General features: G+C 33.5%; 1 protein-coding gene across 1 annotated transcript; it reads right to left on the bottom strand.

Annotated features, from left to right (window-relative positions):
• Positions 1–6,009: 6,009 nt before the first annotated feature.
• On the bottom strand, positions 6,010–27,773 carry LOC130654110 (uncharacterized). Its single transcript, XM_057456640.1, has 17 exons — positions 27,624–27,773; positions 19,866–23,316; positions 15,305–16,032; positions 13,478–13,555; positions 12,035–12,217; positions 11,716–11,925; positions 10,985–11,405; positions 10,761–10,873; positions 10,060–10,187; positions 9,719–9,810; positions 9,474–9,547; positions 8,856–9,279; positions 8,418–8,688; positions 8,222–8,308; positions 7,814–8,033; positions 7,533–7,707; positions 6,010–7,387 (listed from the first exon to the last, which is right to left on the bottom strand). Exons 2-17 carry the CDS (start codon positions 23,290–23,292, stop codon positions 6,918–6,920), a joined length of 7,101 nt encoding a protein of 2,366 aa, XP_057312623.1. The 5' UTR covers positions 23,293–23,316; positions 27,624–27,773; the 3' UTR covers positions 6,010–6,917.
• Between the last annotated feature and the right edge of the window lie 45 nt (positions 27,774–27,818).

Consider the following 27,818-nt stretch of genomic DNA (forward strand, 5'->3'; position numbering starts at 1 on the left):
ATTTGTTTACAAGCCAGTTTTTTTTTCTCTTTCAAGACGTGTTCAACAGAATATACTTTTACTTTTAAAGACAAATTACTATTCTGGTTGTCTGAATGCAAATCTGGATGGTTGGAAGAGATTTCTTAAAGAAAATGCTCAACTTTTAGATGGATGGGGAAAGGTATTAGACACGTCGATTGATAAAAATAGTCTAAACTGCACCAGAATTTATTTAGCTCGTTCTTCTGTGGAGAAGTTAAAACTTCTAAGAAACGAGCGATTTCCACTAATATCATCGTCATTGTCGAAGAGTTATAACTTTCACGAGAGCATTATTGAGATTGATAGCGACGGTGAAGATTTTATGAATTTATGTGAAGATGAAAACGAACAAAAGGATGAAATTATTTCCAGTTTATCTGAGGCCGTAATAGTAAAAAACGAAAGTATAGAAGATAATGAAGAACATAGTGTCAATGTTAATGAAATTGAGATGACAAGCCAAAGCGTCAAAGTTGAATCCTGTGTTGATAAAAATATAACAGAATTATGCGAATCGCCAAATATAAACGAGTTTTCAAAAAGATTTTTAGAAATGATTAGTGACTATCCGAGTGACAAAATTGGGTCTATTTGCAAGGATGTTAATTTGGTAAAAATAAATGAGGAAAAGCTGCGATCATTTTTAGGATACATTTTAATACAAGACTCTTTATCATTAGACAGCCTGCATCAAATTCTGCATCATTCACTCGCTCTACGATTGATTGAAACGCGCGAACCTGTATCTAGAAGCCTGTTTGTAATTTTGTGCGATACTATAAAAAAATGCAGACATTCAGTGATTGTTTATGTCCTACATGGGATAGTATGTAGTTGTAACTTTTCCAATATACACGAGGATGTTTTTAAGAAGTTGATTGCGAATGGAGATATGGATACTGATGATATTTCGGAGTTATTGGAAACTGTGTTTGGGGCAAGTGATGTCATCCTAACATCCTGTCATTTGTCCTTGTTTGATTCTCTCTTACAAAGAAAGCCTTCCATGTCTATGTTTTGTTTGGTAAACATGCTCAATGCTTTGCTCGTTTATTCAGTCGATAATCCAAAGTGTTTAAAGTTAATGAAACTATTGGTTAGTTTTGTTCAAAACTATTCCAAAACCTTGTTTGGATATAGGAAGTTATTAGATAAGATAACAGATGGAAACAAAACGTTTTTGAAGAAGAAAGTTGTACAGCTTTTGCAAAATGTGCCGAAATAAGTCTTAAATTTTTTTAAAAAAATAAGTGATTTCGTTTTTGTGTTACGTTAGATAAATTTTGAACTTTGAAACTCTAACTAACTTCGCGTTACCGAAAAGCGTCAAATAATTTTCAGAATTTTGACTTTCTGTAATGACAACAGTTTGTTGGGAACCTACAGACGAGGCTGTAAAATTTAGAGATTATCCAATTTTTTTGCTTAGGGCGGGCTTACACTTAAGGAATTTGATTAAATCGAATTACTTCCTACTTTTTTTAAATCGATTCGATTCATTTTCGTTTTAGTGTGGACCTGCCTTTAGAGATTCCGCGGTCGGAAATATTCGATTTCACAAAATATTTTTTTTGAAAAAATGGTACGAAAATATTACGTTCTGCCAACTGCGAAAATAAATCGCGGAATTTTAAAATTTTTATCAAGCTATTTTTAATCATTTTGACGTTCAGTGAAACCCCCCTAATAGCATACACCACCAGGGCCTAAAAGCAGTGTCTACTACAGAGATGTGCTCATTAGATACACGACTTTTTATATATAAACATTTTTTTGGGATTCCGTCGTAACTTTAAGGGAGATTATTTAAAAGTTTATGGTGGTAGACACCAAATTTCATACCCTCAAAATCTTTTCAGTAAGATTTCTCAAGATTTTGCGAGTTAGCAGTTAAAAGTACCGAAATCTCGGTCTCAAGTTAAGAAATATTGCGTTTCTTGTAAAAAAAAGACGTAGAGGCTCTTCCCAAATCGCTTTGAAAATTAAAACCCTTTTTACTTACTAGAATTGTTTTGTATGACCCATTGTTGGACGTGTAACGTTGTGAGAGGTTAGTTCTAAGAGGTAAAGTAAATCGGTACCTTCAAGAGATGTACTCTATAGAGGTTTTGTTGTTGGAGTTTACCTATCTTTGTCCACTATAGAGAGAGGTCTGCTACGAAGGATGGGAGGTTTTACTGTGTTTGAATAGTTTACGAACTTTCGTTTTCTAAACAATTACTTCGCCATTTTTAAAAATGGCGCATATCTCATTTTCTACAAATGCTATCAATGAGGCTTTTTTTTCCTGGTTATCTACATATAAAAGGGAGTAAGTGTGCTAAGTTTCAGCTCTATATCATTTTTTACAGGTCAAAACACTTAACGACTGGACTAGCAGTCAAATTATCACGAAACGACGACCGAAATTACACACCATTGGTGGTAAGAAATAAAATGGTTAATAAAAAAATAGTTGTTCGAATTCAAAAGTATAACTCACATATCTTATGAAACAATTATCTGCTAACGCGCAAAATATTAGAGATAATTTTTTCCTATATATACGGAGGTGTGGCACTGGAGGGCTAAAATATGCTGATATCAGCAGCAAAAATCTGAAAAACATAGGCAAAACCACATTTTTTTTAAATCACCCAGGGCTTTATGTAGTTTTGATAGCTTTGGCTAGCACTGAATTAATTAAATTAAATTAATAGATTGGCAGGGATCTTGCTAAAAATTATTATAATGTTACAAAACAGGGGTCCGATCCGATAAATTTAAAAAAATCTGTGTTAAAGTTAAGAAACATCCAGACTGAACCTAAAAAGTATGTTTTTTAAAAAAAAGGGGTGTACTTTGTTTCAGTTGTATGAAATTGAAAATGTTGATTTCACCCTATAAAGAGCAATTTTGTAAGAGGTTTCGACTTTTTAAATTTAGAATTTTGCCAGAAAAAAATTAAAGGGTGGTGTCTTTTATGCAAAATTATTCTTAACTTGGTAAAGATTGACAAGTGACTTTGTGTCTTCGTCAGTTGCAACTTCACGCCATTAGAAATTTTTTTATTTTTTTAACTGAAATTTCATTCCCCGATCCTCTCTAAAATTGTATAGTTCCGACTACATTAATAAAATCTTTATGCTACACTCTAGCAGATGTCACTATGAATAAAATGTACAATACTCTCTAATTAGCGGACACCACTGGTGCAAAAAAAATCTAGCCGCTAATTAAAGGTGTCCGCTTTTTAGTTAACTATTTTTGAGCTTTATTTTGAGGTTTTGAAGAAAAATTGGATTATTTCAGACTTAGAAGAACAGAAAAATTAGATTTTAAGATATACAAAAGTTTTTATGTCAACATAAGAAAAAATATTAAAAACCTAAAAAAAATATAAAAGTACCTTTTTGTTTCAAAATACCAACGAACTCAAAACATGCCGATAAAAATATACCTATAGTAAACACTATGTTTAACATCTAAAAAAAACAGTTTTATTCGCTTGTCTCTTGCTCGTCTCTTGTTTTCTAGTTTAGTTTTCTCTCCCTCTCATCGATTAGGCTTAAATTTATCAATTCATCCATCATCGCCAATGCTTAGACATCGGTTACTTCTTTGATTTCTTCGGCATCATCTTTTTTTCGTCGCTTGTCAAAACAATGCTGGTTTCCTCCTTGTCTTAGTTTTCATTTTTAATGTAGTCGTTTTATGGGGCTTTGACTAGGATTCGTCCGGTGTAATAAAATTTGTCCATTAATTGGAGGTGTCCGCTTTTTAGAGGGTCCGTTTATTAGAAAGACTACTGTAGCAATAACAAATGTTCGAGGACCTAAAGAATTTAACGGATATAAATGCGTATAAATTCGCATTTTTTGTTACAATTAAATGACTTCATTCTCCTTAACTTTACAGTGAATTACTTACTTTGGAAATATTGTGGTTTGTTTTTCTTGAAAATAATTGAATTTTTTTAGCTTGTTCATAAGATAGCTAACATTCCAATTGCAAACCTACTCGCAAAAGAAAAGTTCTACAAACAAAACCTATTTACTTCTTAAGTTTCATGATGTAGGCGTTTTAAGCACTGGTCAAATGAATGCAATATTCGATGCAACATTTCACGCAACAATGTTAGCCATACAACATATTGGAACATCAATATGTAACAAAATGAAAGAATTGTTTATTTTTGTTGATGCATACGTTTTCCATACCCACATGGTCTCGGCTTTGGAATGCTAATTTCAATTTTCTTCCTTAACAGAGTTTTCTCCAGCATCACTCATACGGCCATTGCTACCAACATCACCTAAAAACATTTGCAGTTTGGACCAGCAATCACCATTACACCACTGAATATGTGGGTTTGTATTTATAATAATTTTAACTAGCACCTGGCGGTGGCTTGATCACGACATATTTACCATCTACCACTATAGCATTTAGAATGGTCCAGTGATTTTCGAAGTCAGCAAAAATTTTGAGCTACGCATTGCAATCTTGAGGAATCGATATAAAGTTTCATGTTAGAAATTAATGCTTTTGATACTTGCACGACAATGCTAGAATTCGAATTTTTACATATTCGAAACTGGAAGTACCGTATGGTTAGAACCAGACGCTCTGATACATGAATACACTTTAATTCCACTCGCCAGTTCCATAAGTGTAATATTTTTTTTGATATACCCCGAAATTGTGCAGAGTGTGCTCAATTCTCATCATTTCCTTGTAAGCAGTTGCATATTTTGCTCCAAGTTCATTAACAATATTTACCTAAGAACCTCTCTCCTCTAATCCAATATTTTACCTCGTTTTCGCTTTTGTTCTGCTTTATCTTCAAGGTAATTTTCAATCAAAACTCACAACGTCCATCTTGTTAGTGTCCATGTTAAAAATTTTTTTTGCTTTACACATCGAATGTTGTTCATGTTGCGTGAAAAAATTAGGCCCGTGTCAAAAAGAATGTTACATTAGTTTGACCAGCGTTTTAAAGAAAAAATTAAAGCCTTTCAAATTGAGGAGCAATATAAAAGGAGTTTTCACTTTTTTTACAAACAATTGATTTTTTGAACTTCGCCCAAACATTGTTTGGTTACTTAAAGACAAAACGTCTCAAAAAATGTTTAGTCATTGTTAAGATTGTACGGACAAATTATTTATTTCCAAATTATTTTTAAAATTGAGTCAAAAGCGTTTAAAAGTGAGAACTTTAAATGTAAAATATTCATTTAAAGGGGAGACTTCAGGATTTACAGTTTAGAGTTTATGTATATATTTTGCGTCATTGGAAGTTTAAGTAAAGACAGTTTCCTTTTTTTTGATCAACTTTGACTGTTATGAAATCGTGCCACTTTAAGTTTAGTTGTAAGTGTTTTTATCTCTGAAAAACTATACATAGGATTTAAATTGGAAATTGTTTGTTATTCGACTAATTATTTCCCAAGCAATTTGTATAAATTTCGGCCATTTATTCGCCCGAAGCAAATTTTTGGGGAGATTGTTTAAATTTGGCATTGTTTATAAAAAAGTGTAAAAAGATGTTGGGTCAAACCAATTCGTTTCAAAGAAAATAAAATAGACGGACCTATGATACAGGAAGCAATATAAGATCAACAAATTAAAATAAGAACTGAATTTGATAAACCGAAGCAGTTATAAAAATAGCTGGACACAATGGAGCTGGGAAGAAAAGTCCATAACTCAGAATAAACACGTGGACCTTTTTTTAAATGCAACAAAATTTCCCTTTTATCGCTTGGGCAATAGCATAGTGAACTCCCGCTAAGTTGGAACATTTATTACGACACCAGAAAAAATCTCACTTTTCCAGATAACAGACTCTTCAATCCCCCAAAAAGTGGCTAATGGAGGAAATGAAAAGTTTTACCTGAAATTATTGTAAATGTTCAGAGCAAGGAAATAGAGATGTCATACAGTATTGGTTATAACACATGTAAGACATTGTCAATGCGTTAGATAAAAAACTTAAAAGCTGTATACCACTACAAAAATCATATTTTCATTTTCAAAAAAATATATAATCACAAATTCTATGTATATATACAAATATTATCAACATGACGTAGTATGAACAATTTCATTAAGAGAGACACCGTGGCTTCTCAAAATAACTGTTTTAAAAGTTCGTGCGACTGTTACATGGAATAATGGTGATTAAGAATAATACTGATGATTTGCTGTTAAAAAAATGCTTATGATTAACAATGAATATATTTCGGAAGGGTGAACATGCCACAGACTTAAAATGTTAGATGATCTTCGGCGAAGTTGAATATAAAAATGTATAAAGCACAACAACATCTGATAAAAGCAATGGGATTAGAAAGCGAAAAGCAATGCGGAGCAGAATTCATAAAAAAAGAGGTAAAATGTTGCTAAAAGTAACAGAGTAACAGAGACAAATTATTTTATTATAGCTACAAGTAATTCTTAGCACATGCTTCTCTCTGGACAAAAATAAATTTGTGTGCTAGATTCATAATAAAAATTCGATCGCACGGGTTCTCCCTCGATCAAGTAACGGTTGGTGCAATGAATGAATAAATGTCAGGGTGAATGAGTGAATGAAACGCAATACTAAAATACTCTACAACTACAACTACACAGCACAAACATAAAACCCGTTGCCAGGTTTGCGTAATAAATTAATGGGAGACAAGCTACACGTTAAAAAAATAACTTTTAAAAGCATATAAACAAGTATATAGATATAGATTTGTCTTTTGAAACGACACTACAACGTCTAGCAGACGAAGATGTCGAAAAAATAATAATACGAAAATAACTTCCGTAAATATATAAATCCAATAAAAAAATGAAAATAAAAAAAAATATTTGAAAAAAAAACTCTGAGCGCGACTTAACTTATTTACAATAGCAGTGGATCATACCCTCCATATTAGCAGGTGATTCGTGCTATCATCACGTCCAACAGCCTCTGTTTGCTGATTATACCGAAAATCTTCGTAACCGTCACCACCGCTCACGACTAACGTCACCGTATCGTTATTGTCGGTGTCGGAAAGCTTATTTTTATCTACGTCTTTTTTTTTATTTCGAGCATTGTTCGTCATAGGAGACCCTCTCAGAATGTCTTTGTCAGAATCCAGGCCCTTAAACATAGACCTCGGCACTTCCACCGACGTTAAAAATCGTACGTGCCCTGTGTGTCCGTGTGGTGAGCCTGTGGGTCCAGGACTATGTCTTAAAACAGACGTGCTGACATTAATCGACGGAAGTTGGTTAGTCAGAATAACACCAGCGCTAGTTCCAATCCATATTAAGTCCTTGCAAATTAATAAAGATGTTACGCGCAAGCACGCAGCTTTGTGTTGTTTGATAATTTGGTCCGCGCCTAAACGTAACAAGATAAAGAATATCAAGGACATGCAGTTTATTTTTGTAGGGGATTCTATGTTACACCAACAGTCTTTCTGAAAATTTCGAATTAAAGATTAAATCTAGCAGTTCTATCCTATTGTAACGTAAGAGTGACTTACCGGCCAACATTTTATTAACCGCAGATGCGACATCAATGTCGAGTAAATTTTCATACGTTGTGGCGTGGTACAACCGAACTGTTGCACTGTTCTGTAGAGAAACCCACACGCCCAACCCTGAACTTACAATTTTGTGCACTGACTTTGTATGATCCGGGCTAACAGTAATCGGCCTCTATAAAAATGAAACAATGTTAAGCAAACAAAAGACAAAGCGCAAAAATGACATTCAAACCATTCATATACTTCTGCCAAGTACAACCGATTAATCAGAAGCTTACCTCAATCTTCAAGGTTGATGCATTGACAAGCACGATCGTGTTTTGACACCCACACCATATTCGACCAGCAACAGCCGTCATACAAACGATAGCTGATCCTGTGATACTCACGTGGATGGTTTCAGGAGTTGAGATCTGCCATCCGCTCGTTCCTGATTCACGTTTGTATATACACAACTCACCGCTACCCAGTGCGACGAATACTTTATTCTCAAAATAACTAAAATAAAAGTCGTAAACCTAAAACCTTTGTCATCCTAATTTTCTTTACTAGACGTTATTACAACTCACGGGACAAGTCTGCATAAAAATAATGTTAAGAAAGTAGAAAGAAAAAATGAATAAAGATTTAGCTGCGAAGAAACGCCCTGTCTCTGTGGAGATTAATAAAACAACCTGAACACTTACAGTATGGAAATAACTGGAAAGCCATGTTGCATTTTTAATTTGCTTTTTCTTTGAGTGATGGCGTCTTTTGCGTGATATACATATATACTAAAAAATACAAGGGCTTATAACATGAGAAGCACATTGTAGAGAGAGAATTTCAGCAGCGCTTACACAACGAATCATGTACACAAAAACAATATTTCTTCCTACTTACTGTCCATCTTCAGTTCCTAACCACATAGTAGCTTGCACATCAAGATCTTCATCTAGAAAATCGTCTAAACGGTCTTTCATTGGATATCCATTATTACTTCGACCTAACGATGAGCCAACCGGTTCGTTAATTCTACGCGTAGAGTCTGTGTGATCATCCTCGTCATCGCTACTGTTGAAGTCGCTGCTATCATGATCACCTTCTATACTTCCTACAGTACCAAGACTGCTTCCGTCTGGACTCATGCGACCTCCAAATGCAGATGACCCACCTAATAGAAAATCAAATGAAATGCGTGGTAAGTTAGTCTTCGCTTCTTTTTTTAAAAACAAAAATAACAATACACTACTTACGGAATAAATACGCAAAAGTTTGAATGCTTTGCGCAATCGTAAGCATATAAGGAAACAACATGACTATAAAAAAGTGTTAACAAACCTATAAACGATGTTCCCATATCTGCATCGTCGTCATCACTGCTATCGAACGCGATAATGTTTTCAGCACCATGTCCAATATCGTCATCATCCGACTCGCTTGGTACGGATTTCTTCTGCTTGAAGCTCGACGTGCTTTTACTTGATTTAATTTTCTTTTGTGAAAACGAATGTAAATTATTTCTGTCGCCGTCAGTTCTTGGCTTGTCGCTATTCAATCGCGCGCCCGGAACGGCTGCGACGCAAACAATGCGTGCTGAACAAACGGATAAACACGCTTTGGATTGCGCTTCAGGAATCATGCTCAACAAACACACTTGTCCAACATAACCATCGCTGTTGCACACCCAGACGTCGCCGCAGATGTTCGGTTGGTTCATTATATCACTGAAGCCGTTTACATGACTTGGCGCCGCACATGTAAACTGTAAAGAACGAAGTAAACAACTACTGAGTCAATAAAACAACAAAAACCAAAACCAAAAACCAACAACAACAAGAACATGATATTAATTCCACCGCAACTACTCCGAAAAATCAATAAGTAAATTCGACGTAACTTCAACAAGTCTTTACTTAGTAGCTTAGCAAAATAAACAAAATAAACAGACAAACTGACCTGCATTCCACTGCGTGTTTTTGTGATCGGCATTGGGTACTGAAATTCAGGCGGAAAGGTGTCTCTTGAGTATGCTAAAAGCGATAAAAATTCCACGTATAAGGCTGACTCTTAATACAAAATTTCCAAGCACATGACAGTAAGTCAACAGACAGCAACAGACGGCTACCACTTAAAAGTCCAAACATGAACACTCAAAATAACGAAGTCAACCAGAAGTCTATGTCAATACCAGTTAAACTTACCTAATTTTTGTTTGGCTTCTTCGAAATATGCTTCCCAAGAGGACTTACACTCAGCAGATAGAAAAACGAATGTGTAAAACTCTTGCAAGTCACTACATAGAAAACACAGTATCAGGACGTAGTAAAATAGTGAGGAAGGAATCGGCGAAAGAGGAGCATTTGAAGAATGTTTTGATGTTCTTACAAATATAAAACAACCTAAGGAAATGGCTAAGGAAATTATCAACAAGCTAAAATAGCCCTCTTTTGAGGTGTCATCGCTCAACTCAGCACTGCAAAAAACTAAGAGAACGGGTGTGAACGCAGAAGTCACGTGTCATGTAACTCTATGGTCAACTTACTCTATTTGAGCAAGCAGTTCGATCTTTGACAACATTGGTGAGAGCGGTATTTGAGGTGCTTGTGTTTGTTTTTCTTGGATTTGATTACGCACTTCAGCCATAAGATCTTTAACTGAAAACTCCAAGTTCTGAAGATAAAAACATAGGTAAACATTTTAAAAAAAGGAGGAGCTGCGTAGTTTTTTTTATAAATCTGCCATATTGGCTGGCATAGCAGATATAGGTTTAAGAAATACTGTGCACGTACGTATTGGTCTTTACAAATGATAGTCGTTTTTTATTTAAAATATTAGACTTAATAATTTGCGGAAATAAAAACAATGAGATTTAAAAATTCGCAGGACACTCGTTAAGTGTCAGGATCTTGCATTTTCAGGACAGTTAAGCATCATCCAGGCTAAATCTTAGAAATTGTATTAAGACGTGTATAAAAGAAGTAGAAGAGAACAAGGGAAAGAAGGTTTGAAGGTTTAAATTGTGAAATCTTGAGATTGCTAGATTAATCAGTGATTTATCAGGCGATTTATGGTAGACAACCTTTATCCATTTGGAAGTAAATTCCATCGAAACGTTCAAGATTACCAAAATATGCCAAAAGCTATTTTTTTAAAACTCTGGCGTAAAAATGAGGTTTAAAAATGTGTACCAATGATGATGGTTTTTAAAATGTAGAGGTTAGAATTGTAGATAGATCATTTTACCTGGTGTGCGACAGTAAGAGATTCGGCTTCAGAGAGAATATTAGTGAGAATGCGAACATCTTCCTCCAACCTTTCAATGTCTCTGCCTCCCACATTTGGTTGAGGATTATTAGCTAAAAAAACAACATAAAGGCGTGTTGAAAAACAAACATAGTATTCTGCAAAACATTAGCACACATAAAGAGCCTGTAGCCACAAATAAAGCAAAACTACAGAATCTTCACCTTTTGATATATCTACATCATCTAATGGCAATTTCCACAGGAATTTGTATCGATTTAATTCAGCAGCTGATTGACCGGTGAAAAGGCCAAGCGAACCACGACGCAGAGCATGTGTTTTTCTGCGTACCGTGGTGCACACAAGAAGATCAGAGAACAAAAACAAACATCTGTCCTTCTTTGCAACGGCACCTTTTAGTTCAGCTACAAGGTCTTGTCGAAGGAACTTTCTGTTGCTGTTGACCAAATCTACCATTCCCTCGATCGTGGCTTCAATGTCGCGCAGTCGTTCGACGTCTCTCTCAGCTTGATCCGCTTCCACTTCACCTTTGTTCATTCGATCCGCAAGCGTCTTTATTTCATCGAGCGCGAGCTTAAGATTTCCAAAGTCTGGATGCTCAGTAGGAGTGTATTTTAGCATATCCTGCAAAACAAAAAAGTTAACAGTGATTTATTTTTAGTCGCTGAGTTAAAATGAACAAGTATCTTTTATATGTTATAATTTTGTCTTATATATCTTGGGCAATGCTGGGCAAGAAACAATGGAACCGAAGATTCGATCAAAGTTGTAAATAATACTAACCCAACATACAAATCATACTATTTTCACCCCTGACACATTTTACATACTGTAATTGTGTAAACTTTTTACACAATCCTGTTCTTAAAAGCGCTGAAACAATATCCTCCCTTTTCCATTTTTCACAGTCATGCATATCACGAACACCTATTACCTTCAAGATCAAGCAATAACGTGGAATTCTCTGTACGGGCATGATCAACAAATCAGAGAGTGTCAGCTTCTCCTTGTGTTCTTTCGTGCATTGTTCAATATATTTCACAAACTGCGGCCTCGCGTTTGTGGCTTGTCTTATAGTTGTCTTGGCTTGAACAAAATGATTGATAAAGTTGCTGTATGCGTCCATTAACAGACATTTCGTGAACTAAAGAAAAAAAATGAAATTTAAACAAAATTCTGAGCATTTCATCAATGGAAATATCACTGTCAGGTTAGATGTGAAATCGTAACTTAAATGCCAATATTTGACTTACTGAAGATACAAAAATATCACCAATGATTTGCTCATCACTCCAAGCATTCACACGGTTGGTCAGTTGCTCCAAAAAGAATTCATGGTTGACTAAAATTTCTGGTATTTGGTAGAAAATTTCATCAACAAGCGATGGCTCGATAATGTGCCCGTTCTCTGGCCTCTTCAAAGGCTTAAAGAACATCTAAAAAAAAGAAAAATCAACAGCAAATTAAATAAACTGCGCGTACCTTACTGTAGACGCGACAAAATGAACGAATTATAATTACAAGCTCGTGAGCTTGTATTAAAACGCAAATGTGTCCTACAAGAATGGAAATTTTTGCCTCTCTGAGCACCGACACGGGAGTAGTCGTGTGTTCGAATCTCATCTTGGTAACTATTTTTACTTTTTTTCTTTTTACTATCTCGCCCGCGAGGACGTGTTTACAGACTGACCTGACGAAAATTGAAATTTCGATAAATTTTCTATCAATATTATTGCCTATCCGAATAGCAAAATATGTCGTGTCTAACTTCAGCTTTTTGTACACTTTTTTGGCGAGGTTGTTTGCGTATATCATACGTCTTGTTATATTTCATTCACTTTTTTACATACTTTAGCTAACCCATGTCTGAAGTATTGTAAAAAATAAAGTTATCATTTTTTAATTTTGTTTGAAAAACTTTTTCATCCGTTATTTTTTATGCTTCAAAAGGTCTGTGTTTTGATGACCTTATAATACACCTTTCCCGAATTTCATAAACTATAATAATTTTGAGGTCATCCAAAATTTTGGAACAGTTCTATGGTCTTCAAATCAGGCTTTCAAATAGAATACCTAATTATCATGACAAAACAATCATGACAAGTTTTTAAAGCAATATAATATTCTGGTTGGATTTTTTTTTTGATTTAAAGAAAATAATTATTAGGAAAACGAGGCTGTTCTTAGAAAGCCGGGCTATATGAAGGATTTGACTGTAACTTTCAGCTCGTAATTAAGGCACTTATCAAACAGAAATATTTACAAAATTAGGTAATTTTTTCTACTTTTTGCTAAGGAACTAAGGGATAAGAATCATTTTTACTATCGACTTCTTTTAATGAGTTTGACATAATTAGGAAGTTCGGGAAAGGTCTATTGGGATCTGTAAGTTTCACATTTCGTAGATGAGTTTGTACAGGACGCATGTGTTTACTTCAATCATTGTAGAACATTTAAGAAACTTGAATTAAGCACACTATGGAAGACCATTTGCAAAAAATTTTAACAAAGCGAACTTAATTTTATAATATCAATAGACTGAAAGTGTGGTGATATCATAATTTATGCAGCATAATTAAATCTAAAATACGAATATCTTGAAAACGGAAAGAGCTGTGTAAGAAAACTTTTTAAGCTCAAAAGCATGACAACACACATAGGGATAAAAAAAGTAAAAACCATGAAAGCATGCATACTGTTAACATTGCTCCAAGATTGTGCACATAAGATCTTTCAGTATCTAGAAGGTTCTGTAAAACATGTCTTCGCATTTCCTAAAACACAAACAGGACAAATATTAAAAAAATACTGACCTTTTGTGACATATAAACTTCAAACATGTGGAATAAAAGGGAGTCGATGTAATGTACGAACACAGAGAAGCAAATGATAAAAAATTATCAAAGTGAGTTTTAACCCCTTTTAAAGGTTTTTCAAGTGAAGTTCGTGGGAGCTAAGTGCGCATAAGAACCGGGTACGTAGTCTGGTTATCAATAATTCCTTAGTAACTAGATTTGAATAGATAGTTTTTACAAGACAATGAACATTAATAACAAGCCATAATGTTTAATTAGTTTTTTAAGTTTAAAAGGACAATGCATTTAAGCATTGTTTTATGATTTTAAACATTGTTTATACACAAAGAATCACTGATCTCAAAAGAAAACATGATGTATAAATGCCCTTGGTAAATGATAAGAATTAATACAGGACAAACTATGGTTAGAGCATAAAAACAAACAATGCATGCGTAATCTGCACATTACTCTTTCATAAATTTCCACATATAAATGTTACGTATGAAGAAAGGCTATGTATAGTTCAGTTGAAAAAAAATATGGCCATTCTCTACTTTATAGCCTCCTTGTTGATAAAAGCTCTTTAATACTAAATATATTGAGATATAAAATTAAAAACCTATCTATGCAAATAAAAATAATTGCTTTTTACGGCAAAAGCGTTATGTGCCTGGACAGAATTAGAAAGGAGTTAAACTTTCTTTGTCAACTGACAAAATATGTCGTCAATCTAGGACTTTATACCTGATATACCCAAATTTGGTAAATAAACTTTAAAAACTTTAAATAAACTTTAAAATGTTAATTTTTCATAAACTAAAAATGTTTTAAATTTCAAAGCCCTTAAAACAATAAAAAATAACAAAATTAAATATCTGTGGAAAAATCATCCTGGTGGAAAACTTTTAGATTAACTAAAAGAGAAAAACGAGCTGTTGTTTATATTTTGTTTACTTATGAAAGTTAATCAGCACTCTGGAAAACCGTAAACTGGAAAGTAGACCATTTCCAAACTGGGGCTGAAGTCAGGGAATTTCCAAACAAGGTCAAAGTAAGAAAAAAAGTCACGCCATTTTGTCACAAAAATTAATAATCACACACCAACTATCTGAGTGCAAATGAAATAGAGCCTTAAAGATGTGGTTTTTGTATAACCAATTATATGAAATTCATGCAAAACTTTGTTTTAGTTGTGTAAAAGTCAAAATAAAGAGTGGCGTGCAACTCTTTGGCGACACATGAAATAGGACATAGAACTGTTATACCTACTTTTTGATGACTAGAGTTGCCTGTTGTGAAAAAATACTTTCAATTTCGCAAAATTTGGCTTTTTCTTTTTCGGAACAACAACTTACACTACTTTTTTTTCTGGTTACCTAGATATGTGAATTTTAACTTCAGCGGTCTTCATTTTTCTTCTCATTCACAAACCCTTAAAAACGGTATAAATCGAGAAAAAAATGTCATTAAATTCTTTCTTTGCAAAATTTAATTCTTGAGAAATATAAGGGTTTGTTGACATTGTAAAAATTAGTTCTCGCAATAATTTTTTACCAACAAATTTTATGTGAAAACTTATTTCCTTCAGACAGTGTATTAAACATAGTTTGAAACACTGACAAAAATGATGTATAGAATGATATCCTTTGTAACAATGCAAAAACGCAATACTGCAAATACAAATCCATTATATAGAACGTATGTATGTCAAAATATACAACTTACTGCTTTGGGTGTTTTCTCTTTTGTTGGTGGAGCTGGTGGCTTTTCAATTCCAATTTCTTGTGGAGAAGTGGGAGTAACTGGTGTGACTGGCGTATCTGGTGGATCAGGTGGTTCTGACGTTCCTATACCATTAGTTATTGACACAAGGCTTTTGTCTTTATTACCAAGAGAAGTTGTGGAAGAGTTACTTGGATATCGTTCCAAGTTTTGAGATAAATTTAGGTCAATACTATTATTTGTATTTAGTTCATTGTAATTACTTATGTTTTCATTATACTGTGTTATAGCTGTTGGGTTCGGATCACTTTTAGAACGAACTTCCCCATTAACATTATCAAACTTGGAATCATAATCGATTTCTGATATATCTTCAGAGCTCAAGTTCTTTGGGGTGGAATGCAAATCACTACCTTGGCTTCCAGTCTCTCTTTCATCATTTTTAGGACTATCATACTCAATGTCCCTTGAAGGCTCCTCAATAATTGTATCTTCGGGAAATATAGCACCAATAACAGGTCTCCGTGGACGACGCTTTTTGCCTGGTTCATCGTGTATTCCCCTTTTTAATCCCTGCCCTTCTTCCTCAATTATTCCTTCTAAAATGGGAGCTTGTGCAAGTGGAGGTCTTGGACGTGCAAGTTTATGCACTGATTTCACTTTATCTGCTTTACTAAAATCAATTTGTGCAATTTCATCACTGTCAGAGTCATCTTTTTTCACTGTGTCTTCTAAAGAAAAAAATACTAATGACTAAAACAAACTCTGCTATAAAAAACAGATTTTTATGTTATAGTTACTATACTATTAAAAACTTATTACTTTAAATAGTATCACCCCAACAAGAAAACCTTGTTTTAAAAAGTCACATATTTTGAGCAACTTAAGCTGATTAAGGAATACACATACTATCACCTTAGGCCAAACCACAAAGACTAAAAAAAAAAAGATATTACAAAGTAAGTGGATGACGCAACTTACGTTTTTATGACTTAAACAAACAAGAAGCTTTAAACAACTTGCTCAAGTATTATTCTTAAGTAAACGTTAAAACAATAACTATTTCAACATATGTATATACTATTTGAAACAAAAATGCATTCCAAGTACCTATATGAAAGCTTTGATATTTGTTCATACAACAGCTATCATTACAGGCTTAAATTGGAGGATACAGTTAAAATGCATGGCATTTGTAAAATTTTAAAACGTGATCATAAATCTTGCAATGGAAAATGAAGTGAAACGAGTACCATATCAAAACCGCCAGAGCAAAAGACGTTATTTTTAACACTCTCAATATTTTTCAAGCACACACAAAATTAATTTATTATATTCATATTTAAATTTTACATGGATATGCTTAATTGTTAAAAAGATTGAGGCCAAAATAAATCTTATTATGTAACAATTTTAAAAATATAGCAAACAACTCTGACCCAGCAGTACAAAAAAGCTATAATTATTGTTTGTGAAAAATGGAAAAAAGAGGAAATACCTGAATCTCAAGCTAACCTTTTTCAAACGAACTGGGTTGAGGCTTAGCATGTTCTTAGAGAGCTTTCAAAATTCCTACTAAAAATGTGGGTATTAAATTTCGATTCATTTCCTACAAGATACCAATTCAAGATCAAATTCATTTCATTAAAACTTGTTTATTCAAAACATTACTACATTATGAAAGTCAAAATTGTGTTACAAGTATACAAGCATGGTTATGTCTCTAGTCTAACTATATCATATATAATGAAGGACAAAGCTGTGTGTTTTCAAAACAACATATAATTTTATTCACAAAATACTACAATTAAGCACCCTCACTAGTGTTCCTGGGAACAATTCAGTAATGATCAGTCAAAAGAGCACTTTTATTTAAACAAATTGAAAAAACATATTAAATAATTGTGACTCAATGGTAGTCACAATGAAGCCTTGAACGTCAAACTAATTGCAGCTTAACAAGCAAGGTAAAATCATATTTTTACCACCATTTGCTTTTGTTGTGTTGTCATAAAGAATAAGTAATCAGTTGGATCAGTAGTCCAGGGCATAAACGTGATCTCTCTCAATGTCTGTTTTAACCACACCATTTGTTAATTTCTGATTTTGTAGAATATTTAAAACATCCTCTATTTAGAAGCCACAAATATTTTTATTGGTTTAGATAGCTTTTAAACTACCTTCCCTCTGAACTACCTAATCAAAGTTTAAATGGTAAGAAAATTTATGTAATTTTGCAGATTTTAGTGCCTACTAAATTGAATACTAAAAAAACTAATATTAACGAGTGTTGATTTTAAAATTTTGAAATACTTAAAAACAATCACAAAAAAATCATTTTATTGTAAACAGTTATTTAGACTTTTTGTGTCCAAAATCCATTTTACTTTCGTGTAAAATCTGGTAGTAGTGATTTAAGTGATTACCCTTTTTACAATGTAATATGTTAATCCTGTGCATGCTAAAGTTCCTCTTGGAAGATTTTCCATAACAAAAAATATATAATAACTTATGTACAAATTTGTTACTATCCTATTGAAATCAATACAATTACTGTAACATTGCAAAGAAAATTTATACTTTTGTTGTGATCTGATTCTGATTAGGACTAGCTACATCTGATTAGGACTAGCTACAATTGTACACAACCACGCTTCTGTACACTGTCACGTATATATAGATTGGATATCTGAAAATTTACATGATAAAGAGGCTTTCCATACAATCAAATTTTGTGATACTGAAAAATCGACTAAATACAGCCACATTTTTTGACAAGCACAAAATAATCCTGCATTCCACTGAAAAGATTATTCAACAGTGTAGTATAAAACTCAATGACATTAAAAAATGCATTTATGTATAATAAGTAAAATGAACATTAAACCTAAGTATTTGGATTGTTAGAACACTAGTCAACAATGTAAACCACACAGATCCATTTTTTAGTAAATCAGCAAATTATTTTTGACCAGGATCAGAAGTTTGAATGGCGTATTACATTTGAAACAATCAAGATTCTAGGGATTGCCAAAATACTCCTGTATATACAATGCATAAATCATACAGTAACAACAGCCAACATGAAATGCTATTTTCTTATCTGCTGTGTTATTAACACATCAGCATTTGCATTCGCATATGCAATGGCCAAGTGTTGACATGAATTAGAAAAGCTGTGTTCAAATACTTTTTCGTGAAAAATCTTAAAAATTCATGTTTGTTAAGCCAACTGGAAACTCTGCTTTAATTAACAACCATTTTACCTTTCAAATGCCAACTGTGCATCTATATAAGAATATGAGACTATCGTGCGTCTGTCTGTGACTTTCACAAAGAAGATTCTATTTTTCATAATTTTTTCTATAAAATCTCACCTATAAAAAGTGCTCTGTAACTTACTAAACTTTTACGTTAAAACAATATTGATGTCTAAGGTAAGTATATTAAGATTAGTGAAGCCATTGCATTGCACTTTTAAGTTTAAGGCTAAATGACTTGGAAATGGGTAGAAATAACTGACATCCAGGGACTTCTTGGGACCAAAATAGGACTAATCTCTTAAGGCTGGGTCAACCCACCTGTCTCAAAAAGTCTTGAAAGCCCTTTAAGTCTCTCTATCTCTTCAACCACTCCTCAAAACACATCATTCCATATATTTTCTTGATTTCCAAGCTTTAAGCAATAGAGGGAACAGTTGAACAAATTTCTAAAAACATTTTTGGTACATTGGTGGGACTGGGACAAATTTGAAGATTGTGCAAAAAAGATTGAGCTGTATCTTATTATACACATGTATTGCAGTGTATGCTGTTGTTACTTGCAGCTGTACATTGTTATACAACAACACATACCTAACAAAACATCAAGTAAAACCTCTTTATCAAGCAATTACATTAGATGACTTATGAGACATCAGGAATGATTTTTTATTGTGGCAACTTTATTTTGGTATACCATTTCATGTTTTCAAAAACTTGTAAAAATTGTAGATGCATCTGTCTGAGACAACTTTCAGAAATTCACTAATAAAAAAAATCTAATGGTTTTAATTAACTTTTACTTTCTGAATTTTCTCTTTTTAAACATATAACAGTATACATATATTAATCTTAGTGTTGTGTATTAAGTGTATGTTTTTTATATACAATATTTTTTAATATTTTAACGGAAAAAACTTATACATTGTCAAGGATGTCAATAAATGATTACTATTATTTATTATTATTTTTTTCAGAAGGTCATTATAGTTGCTATTATAACATAACACCAATAAATGTTGTTAAATTGCTTTTACCTTATAGCTACAAGTAACTATGTCGAACTGAGGCAACTGGCTTATTTAAAATAACAAAATATATATCCCTAACTTTTTGTCTCCAATACTGTAATCCAATATTGGTAATTCTAATTAAGTTTGAAACTGCATCCTCATGTTGATGCAAAATCTTATTTACTCATGCTGGAGCAATATGCACAAAAGTAAGTAAAACCTATAGTTTAATTAAGTGAGTGATTAGTTTAAAGAAAATATCATTTTAGAGAAAATTAAATATGCTCTTACTTTCCTCCAGCGTATCATTTGTCAACATTCCAGGTAATCTAGGACGTGAGTGTTTTGGAGGTTGTTTACTTAATTTACTGATATCAATATTGTCTTGAGATTCATCAGGTGGTGGGGACACTTTCGGAATACTGAACATGCTCATTGGATCATCCAAATCATCTGCACTTTGTGCTATGATGTATGATGGTCTTCTTCGTGGAGCAGGGCTTTCTTGAAGTTGGCGATAATATTCATCATCACTCAATATCTCATTTCCTTGTTCTTCCGTGGTTATCGACGATATATTTAATGGTGGCCTATTTCTTACTCGCGACTGAGTTTTATTATTTCCTTCATCCCTGAAATTATCAGGAGGAGCAATAAATGGCTCTGAAATTTCTTGTGCTTTCTCTTCCTGTACATTATTATTCATCAAGTCTTTTACTGTGGCTAACATAGACGATGATAACTGATTCATCGAACGTGTTTCATTAGTTTTTAACACAGGTTGACTTTCTTCATCATCAATGTCAAAGTTAATGTCCTTTTCTATTGTTTTTAACTTATTATCACCTCTAGCTAGACTGCCAGTAGAACGACTTTGCATTTTTTGCACATCTCTCATATAACGTCCAATCAGAGCAAAAGGTGCATCTGGTAAATTTTTTGGAACTTCAGCAGCTCTTTTAGATTCTTCCTGTTCTTCCTTTGATTTTTTTACGATGGAGAATGGGTTTTTACGTATATCTAAGCCTTCTCGCAATCGCATATTTCGAGGTAATGTCATTGAGCGTTGAAATGGTGGTATACCTTTTTCCTCTTGTTTCTCTAATCGGGATGTAAGCTCTTGTTCACCATCAGAATGTCTATTGTCCCTACGAACAAAATTCTGCACTCTATTGATGTTGAAGGGATCTTTGGTAATTCCATTAGGGGCACTAGAGATTTCTGAATAGGAAGCAGTTGTGTATGGTTTGTCTTCAGAACTTAACGTCCTTCTTTTTGAAAGGGGACTAAATGATTTACTTGTAAATGATTTTAATTGAAGAGTAGAAACTCTAGATATACTAGTAAAACTACCATGGGGTCCATCCTTTAATTTTTGTTCACTCCAGTTTGAAATCCTAGCCCCTTCGTCTTCGCTCTTGGAACCACCCATATCTGTGTACGAACTTAAACTCTGCAACCTTGATACAGTCGTCATTGAGGAACTTTTCATAACACTACCATCATTAGTCCTGTTCTGTAATATATCTGTAAGTTTTGCTAAATCCTCCTTTTTGTTATTATAACCAGATTCTATTATACTATTATTTTTCTGCTCAGAAGACTGAGATGTCAAATTTTCAGTATTTTCCTTAGCTGTGGAAGAATACAGAGTTTTATTTGTTGATTTTACATCCAAAATGTCACCATCAGAATTTATATCAGTGTCACAAGGAGCACTTTGATTACCACAATCATCAGACGTGTAATTACTTTCTAGAATATCACCATCACTTGTGTCAATACTTAGCTGACTGTTCTTTTTAGGAATAATTTGAGGTTTGCTTTTACTTTTTTTAGATCTCTTTTTTGTTAACTTTCGTCGTCTATTTGGTTCTTTATTCGAACTATCGCTGGAGTTTGAATTCAAGTTTAATTTCTTATCAACATTTAATTCTGACTGTGTTCTATCGTCTTCTGAGTCTGTGGTCGTCCAAGTGTTACTTCGATCTCTTGTTTGTCTACGCTCTGTAACTTTTTGAAAAGCCGCATAATTATTTTCCGAGTTCAGTTTTTTTCGAGAAATAATATTGACATAGCCTTTGTGATTTTTTTCTAGCGTACTTTCGTCTTTAAGAACATTTATATCATTTGATAAAGATTTCTTCGGGATACTGGAATCAATTTTACTCGGCGAAAAAGATATGTCACCTCTACTCTTTTGTTGTTCTGACGACTCACTTTGATTTACAATTTTTTTCTCAGCGTGAATTCCGCTGTCTATTTTAGTGACCCCCGTGTTGTTATTCAAGATGTCAGACGCATTCATATCATCGTTTTGCTCGTCATGATTTGGAAGATTCTTAAAAACATTATCTGTTGGAATAGGAGAAACTTTGCTGCAATCAGTTTGATCAAGATCCTTGTTTAATTCTTGCTTATTTTGCTTTAAATTGTTTCCAACGTTTAGGTCAATCTTAGAAGTCTCAAAACCGCTAGTTAATTTTCTTTCTGATTGGATTGTTTTACGAGTTAAACCGGGGGAGCTAACATTGATTTCGATATCGCTTTTAAATTTGGAATCAGCGGATTTCAAGGAAGATTTTTGTGTCGGAGTTTTGTTTTTAATTCCATGATTGTTCTTTTCAAATATATTTGAATTCTTTACGAAGTTACTCTCGTTTGATTCTGTGGATTTCAATGTTGTTTTTTGTATCGAGTTTGCCTCACGCCTCCTGCTTGATACGGTGGAGGTGGTTTCTACATGCATCTCATGAGAAGATGTAATACTTTTCTCTTGCTCGGAGTCATCAAGTTTGCTCGAGAATTTACTTTTCAAGGAATTGAATTTCGATGTATTATCGAAAGAGGACCGAGGACTGTCACTCAAGTTGCCTATCTTAGTTGAGTTATTCGACGATGTCGGTTTTTTACTCCGATCGCTGTCGGAGTCAAAACTTTTTCCATCGGAGTCGTTGTTATTGATGTCGTATAATCGGTTTTTAATTGAGCTAATTTTTGACAAGCTTTCTTCTGACGACATGGAGCTGTTTGCTTGATTTTTTCGACGTAGTGAGGAAAAGTTTTTTTTATTCTCATCTTGCAATCCTTTGCTTGCGTTTTTACGCTGTTCATCATCGATGCCGTAATTTTTGACGTCATTTTTATTTTTGTTATTGTTGTTCAGCCGATTCGTAATTTCCGCTATACTAGTGGACGCACTAGCCTTCCTTGACGTGTTAGTAGAGACTGTACCGTTGATTTGTTTTTCATCTATTATTCTTTGCTCCAACTTGGTACCATTCGATCTTTCATCCTTTGTCTCTGTCAAAATTGATTCTTTTTGTAATCTTAATCTCAACGGTGGTGGCGACTTTACAGTTCTTTCGTTAGAGGGAGCATTTCTTTTGTTTTTATCATTATCCACAATCTCTTTGGTTGTGTCAGGGGGCATTCTTCGTCTTCTAGGTAAAGGCGAGGTAGCATCACTAGAATCAACGCTTGTTTTTCTCAATCGCGGAGTAACTCTTTCTATATCTTCGTTTCTTTTTCTTGGTGCTGGTGAAGACGGGGATGGTGTGTTTCTATCATGGTCTTTAAAGTGCTGAATGCGGTCTTTTATACCACTTGACTGACTAGGACGACGTCGACCAAGTCCCCCAATCACACGCTGCCTGTCACCGCATTCGTTCCGACTTCTACGACGTCGATAGATCTCGACGTCAGCTGCTTCTGACATTTTCACATTTCACAATGCTTTTGGCTGAAATAATGAAAAAAAAAACACATGATAATTTATTTTGGGAAACAAATTTTTGGTGCCATATTGCTGTTGTTGTTACTGCCACTGTTTAACAGTGATTGTGTTGTTTATTTATTTATTTATGACGTGCGTCATGTTGTTCAAAAAATAAACAAAGAGGAAACTTGAATCTGCGAGGCCTGGAAACAAAATTGCCTGTAACACGAAAGAAAGACACACGGAATATTTCTGTGTCACTCGTATCATGCTATAAATACTATCAAAACAACTTCTCATTGGCTAATGTTGGTATGAAATGAGCATTAAATTAGCCAATAACATTCTTTCTCCGTCGATTAGAAATTGACAATACCAATATGCTGTACAACTGCAAAAGGTTATAATTTTAAAGAAATATATTACTAAAAAACATATTCCTTTGCCTTGAAAGCACATAACCAACTGCATTATTTAGTTATTTATATGTTTTTGTTTGTTTGTTTGCCTTGTTTACTCGTGTCTTTTTCAATCTTTGTATATACCATAAACAAATTCCTAAAACTGAAAATCTGTTTTTCCCTTTAAAACTAAATGTCTTCACGTATCGCTGAAACTCGTTTTTGTTGATCGTAAGTTATAACTTTTAATCATATGTTTCTTTTAAGTGGCGATAGGTGGTCCATGTCGAATCAGAATGGCGGCATTTAGTGCGCTTTGTTGCGTGATTATGACCAACTACTGCTAAAGGAATTTTTGAACAAATAAAACTAATTAAGTACGAGTAAGATATTAGTTCGTTCAACTTTGTGAGATTTTTGTTAGTTTGCTGAAACATCTTTTTGATTATGGGCTTCTTAAAAACTTCAAAATAAGAACTTCCAAAATTGCAATTATTCTTACTTTTTTTAGTGAATTGCATTGAAAAACACATTTACAAAATGATTTTAGCTTCTAACACGCGATCTTTCGAAAGTTGTGGGCGTTAGTTTAAAAACGTAAAACTTTTGAAAGTTTAAATAAATTATATAAGACGTATGATCAATACTCGATGCCACACATCTACTTCGAAGGTAATATCTCATATTCCTGACCAGTTATTCTTGTGAAAACTCAATCTGGACTTCTAACTTTAATGGAAAAAGAAACGACGTGTCCAAGGGCGGGTTTCTTCACGCGCCAGCACGCAAGTGTAAAAATGCCCTGGAAACGAAATTGCATGCATATCGAGATTAAAACCCAAATATTAACTTGATATTTGGTTTATCGACATAATTTTCCTACCTCTCAACCAAGATTCTTAATGCCTGTATTTTCTTTATAATATATTCAGTCTCGCATAGTATTTGCAAATACAGAGCATAATTTTTACGTACGTAAATGCTGTCAAATATGGTTGAAATGTGTGAAAACGAGGATTGACATGTTGCAGACGAGGCTTTAATTCTGATTAAAATAAACAAGAAAGAATTTTGATCAAAACATGATTGATAATTAATTGGTTTAAAAGTTTCATAAAATGTTGTCTCACTTGCTTATTGTTTCTATTAGCATATAGGGTAAACAGATCTCTGCTTCTTATCCAAGATTTCCGGTAGGGCTATTTTTAAAAAACTCCGTACCTATGAGACCTGCTGCTTAGTGTATTTCACTTCGTGCAAAAATGAAGTCATAATTAAAATTCTTGAAATTCCTTTTTACATCGTTATCCAAAACAAACAACGTTTACTTGCTCGCATTCTTTAATGTAAAACCCTTTTTTTTGAAAAGTATATATCAACTTCGTACCTAGATTTATTTGCTGATTATGTGTTATGCACTTGGGTTTTTCTCCTTTGCGATAAAAAGATGCTTATGAAATAAGAGAAGAACAAGGAAAAGGGGAAAAGCTGAAAATACAGAAGTGCTTCAATTGATTGAAAGATGCTTCGATCAAGCATGCTCTCCTAACTTTTTTTAGAGCTAGCTTAGATAGCTTCTATACTAATTTTCACATTCTGACACAGTTTTACAACTTAAGAATTAAGTTCTGAAAGGTTTCTAGAGTAAACCCCAACCTACGGTGTGTGGGACACTCCTTTTCGTCATTGTCCACTCCACAAAACTGCTTATTATTATTTTTCACCAATGTATATTTAAGACAATCCAACCTCGCTCCCAGAGTTCTCCTACGCCTATTATCGTCACATAAAACACATATGACATTTTTTGACTTTGTGAATGTAATATTGTTTTAATTAACCTAAAAATTTAGTGAATAGTTAGTTGTTGTTTTTACTATTTACAGCCGTGACGTCACAAGACTCAGAAACAAAAAAAGATAAGATGGTGGGCATACGAACCGTGGGAGTTTTCTGTGGTAAAATTGGTGTTACCATTTTGATCAAATAACGTCACTAGTTTTAAATTCTATTTTTTATATGGAAGAAAGGATGTGTTATTTTCACAGGTATGTTGTATAAGCTAGTGTGTACTACACTTGTACAGGTTTGGGAAATTCGCCTTTCACCACTTGCAGCTACCATATTGACATTCTCATGCCCAGGGCCTCTTTTTTTACGCCATCACTAATACAAAAAATGCGAAAAAGAACCCTGGGGATGAAGTTACCATATTGTCTCCCAGACAGACGGATGAGGTTATCATTATTTTCAACAATGAAATACAAAAAAAATATTTTGCAAAAGTATTTGTTGGTGCTTATTTCTAAAATAGCATAGGTAATGAGAACCAGGGTGAGAATAAAGTGTCTTACTAATGTTTTATTTTGACACAAAATTACTCAAAGGGGTAAATGTTTCCAGAATATTTTATCGCACCTCAATCAATCTTCCCATGCCATATATGAGTCACCTTCTATATAGGACAGTCTGTCAAGTAGTTCTTTAACAAAAACTACATGACTACGATGACGATTCATGTCTCCTTGTGACGTCATGGAATCATCGTGTTTTGAACATTTCATAAAAAGACTGGAATTATAATTTAATTCAGTAAGAATTCTTTTATGATAAGATACGATATTGGATTTTTTTTTCCGTCATTTCATCCAAGACAACAACATCGAAAAAAATATAAAAATGTTTTTCCAAAAAATACAAAATTTTCTTCAGCCAAAATGCTCTATTGTTCCAAACAATATGCTTATTATTGTAACTTGAAATCCAAGCCTGGTATTCTTATAAAACATATTCTTAACAGTGAAGTACACCTAAAACGTGTTAAATTGTCGTTTTTGAGGACGAGGGGCAAGGTTGGTACATTACAGTAATTTTTTGCGATTCAGAATGCAAGTACATACCTTGGAGTACATACAAACGAAAAATCCAAATAATTTTTTCTGCGAATTTTTTTTACCTTAAGAGATATATCCCTATTTGTTTGTTGTTTTAGGGAAAAGAGAAAGTCAGTAATATTTAATACCCAATAAAAAATCTTGTATATTTATGGCAGGCAGAAATTTGGTTTGACTATTGTTAAATGCCCTAAGCGATTATCTAGTAGTTTGAAAAACCATGTATCGCGAAGCCTGGATATGAGGTTGTACATAGGCTCTTACTAACCGGCAATTTTTTAGGTTATAAAATTTTAATTTTTTAAACAAACTATTCCAAGAATTAATAATATTCTTAACCGTATCCATTAAACTGCCATTTGTTCCAGATTTTCAAGTTTGAATTTGCAACATCATCCTAGGAATAAACTTGCTACACGTAGCTAACCTCTGACGTGCTAGCAAAACGATCTGTGATCGATAATCTTATCTTTTGATTTAAATACATTGACCCGAGGTTTTAAACATAAATAAAACATAATTATCAGCATCTCGAATAAAACGCATTGTCTCATTCCTTAAATATTTTTATACCTATGTCCTATTTTTTTTTACATTTTTTTGTTTCGTTTACATCTTTTTCGTCTTAATTAGCTTATAATATAGAATTCCTCATGTTAACATTTTGCGCGCATGACGTTTGACCGACTTATTTTGATGTATTTGACTTACATTTTTGCGTTTAATTACTCTCTCCGGCTGAGAGTTACTTCGTGTCTCTCCTTCTGCTTGCTTGCTGTTATCGTACTTTTAATCTGCATACAGTTTAAGTAAATTATTTATCAACGATTTTGTAAATTATAATTAAAATTTTTGTTCAAAAAAGTATATTCACCTTTTTGTAACCATTCCAACGCTATTTTATATATAGTATAAACCTTTTCTGCTAATATAATAGTTTACAACACAAAATAACAACAACAACAACAGCAACGAAATATAAGTCTGGCAAAATATATAGTGATAAAAAAACATCCAACATATCCGTTTCCTTTACCTCAAATTCGTCACACAATTTATAATAACTTCTTTTTAAACCAAAAAACAACGGACATACTGCTTTTATCAATCCCTTTTTTTTAAAAAAAGAGAAGCTCTAAATCGGTGTTAAAGCAACTTCTGTGATGAGTACAATTAAACGGATTGTATTCCGTTATAATACCATGCAGTTGGCTAACTGCATATCCGAACG

Source organism: Hydractinia symbiolongicarpus, chromosome 8 (genome assembly GCF_029227915.1).
Source record: "Hydractinia symbiolongicarpus strain clone_291-10 chromosome 8, HSymV2.1, whole genome shotgun sequence".
Taxonomy (NCBI): domain Eukaryota; kingdom Metazoa; phylum Cnidaria; class Hydrozoa; order Anthoathecata; family Hydractiniidae; genus Hydractinia; species Hydractinia symbiolongicarpus.

Excerpts from the sequence above, each read along its gene's own strand:
- LOC130654110 (XM_057456640.1), bottom strand. The coding sequence starts at position 23,292 with ATGTCAGAAGCAGCTGACGTCGAGATCTATCGACGTCGTAGAAGTCGG. Across the intron at positions 13,556-15,304 it reads AAGAGAAAACACCCAAAGCA|GAAATGCGAAGACATGTTTT; the intron begins GTAAGTTGTATA and ends TTTGTGTTTTAG. Across the intron at positions 7,388-7,532 it reads GGTTAATAAAATGTTGGCCG|GCGCGGACCAAATTATCAAA; the intron begins GTAAGTCACTCT and ends TGTTACGTTTAG.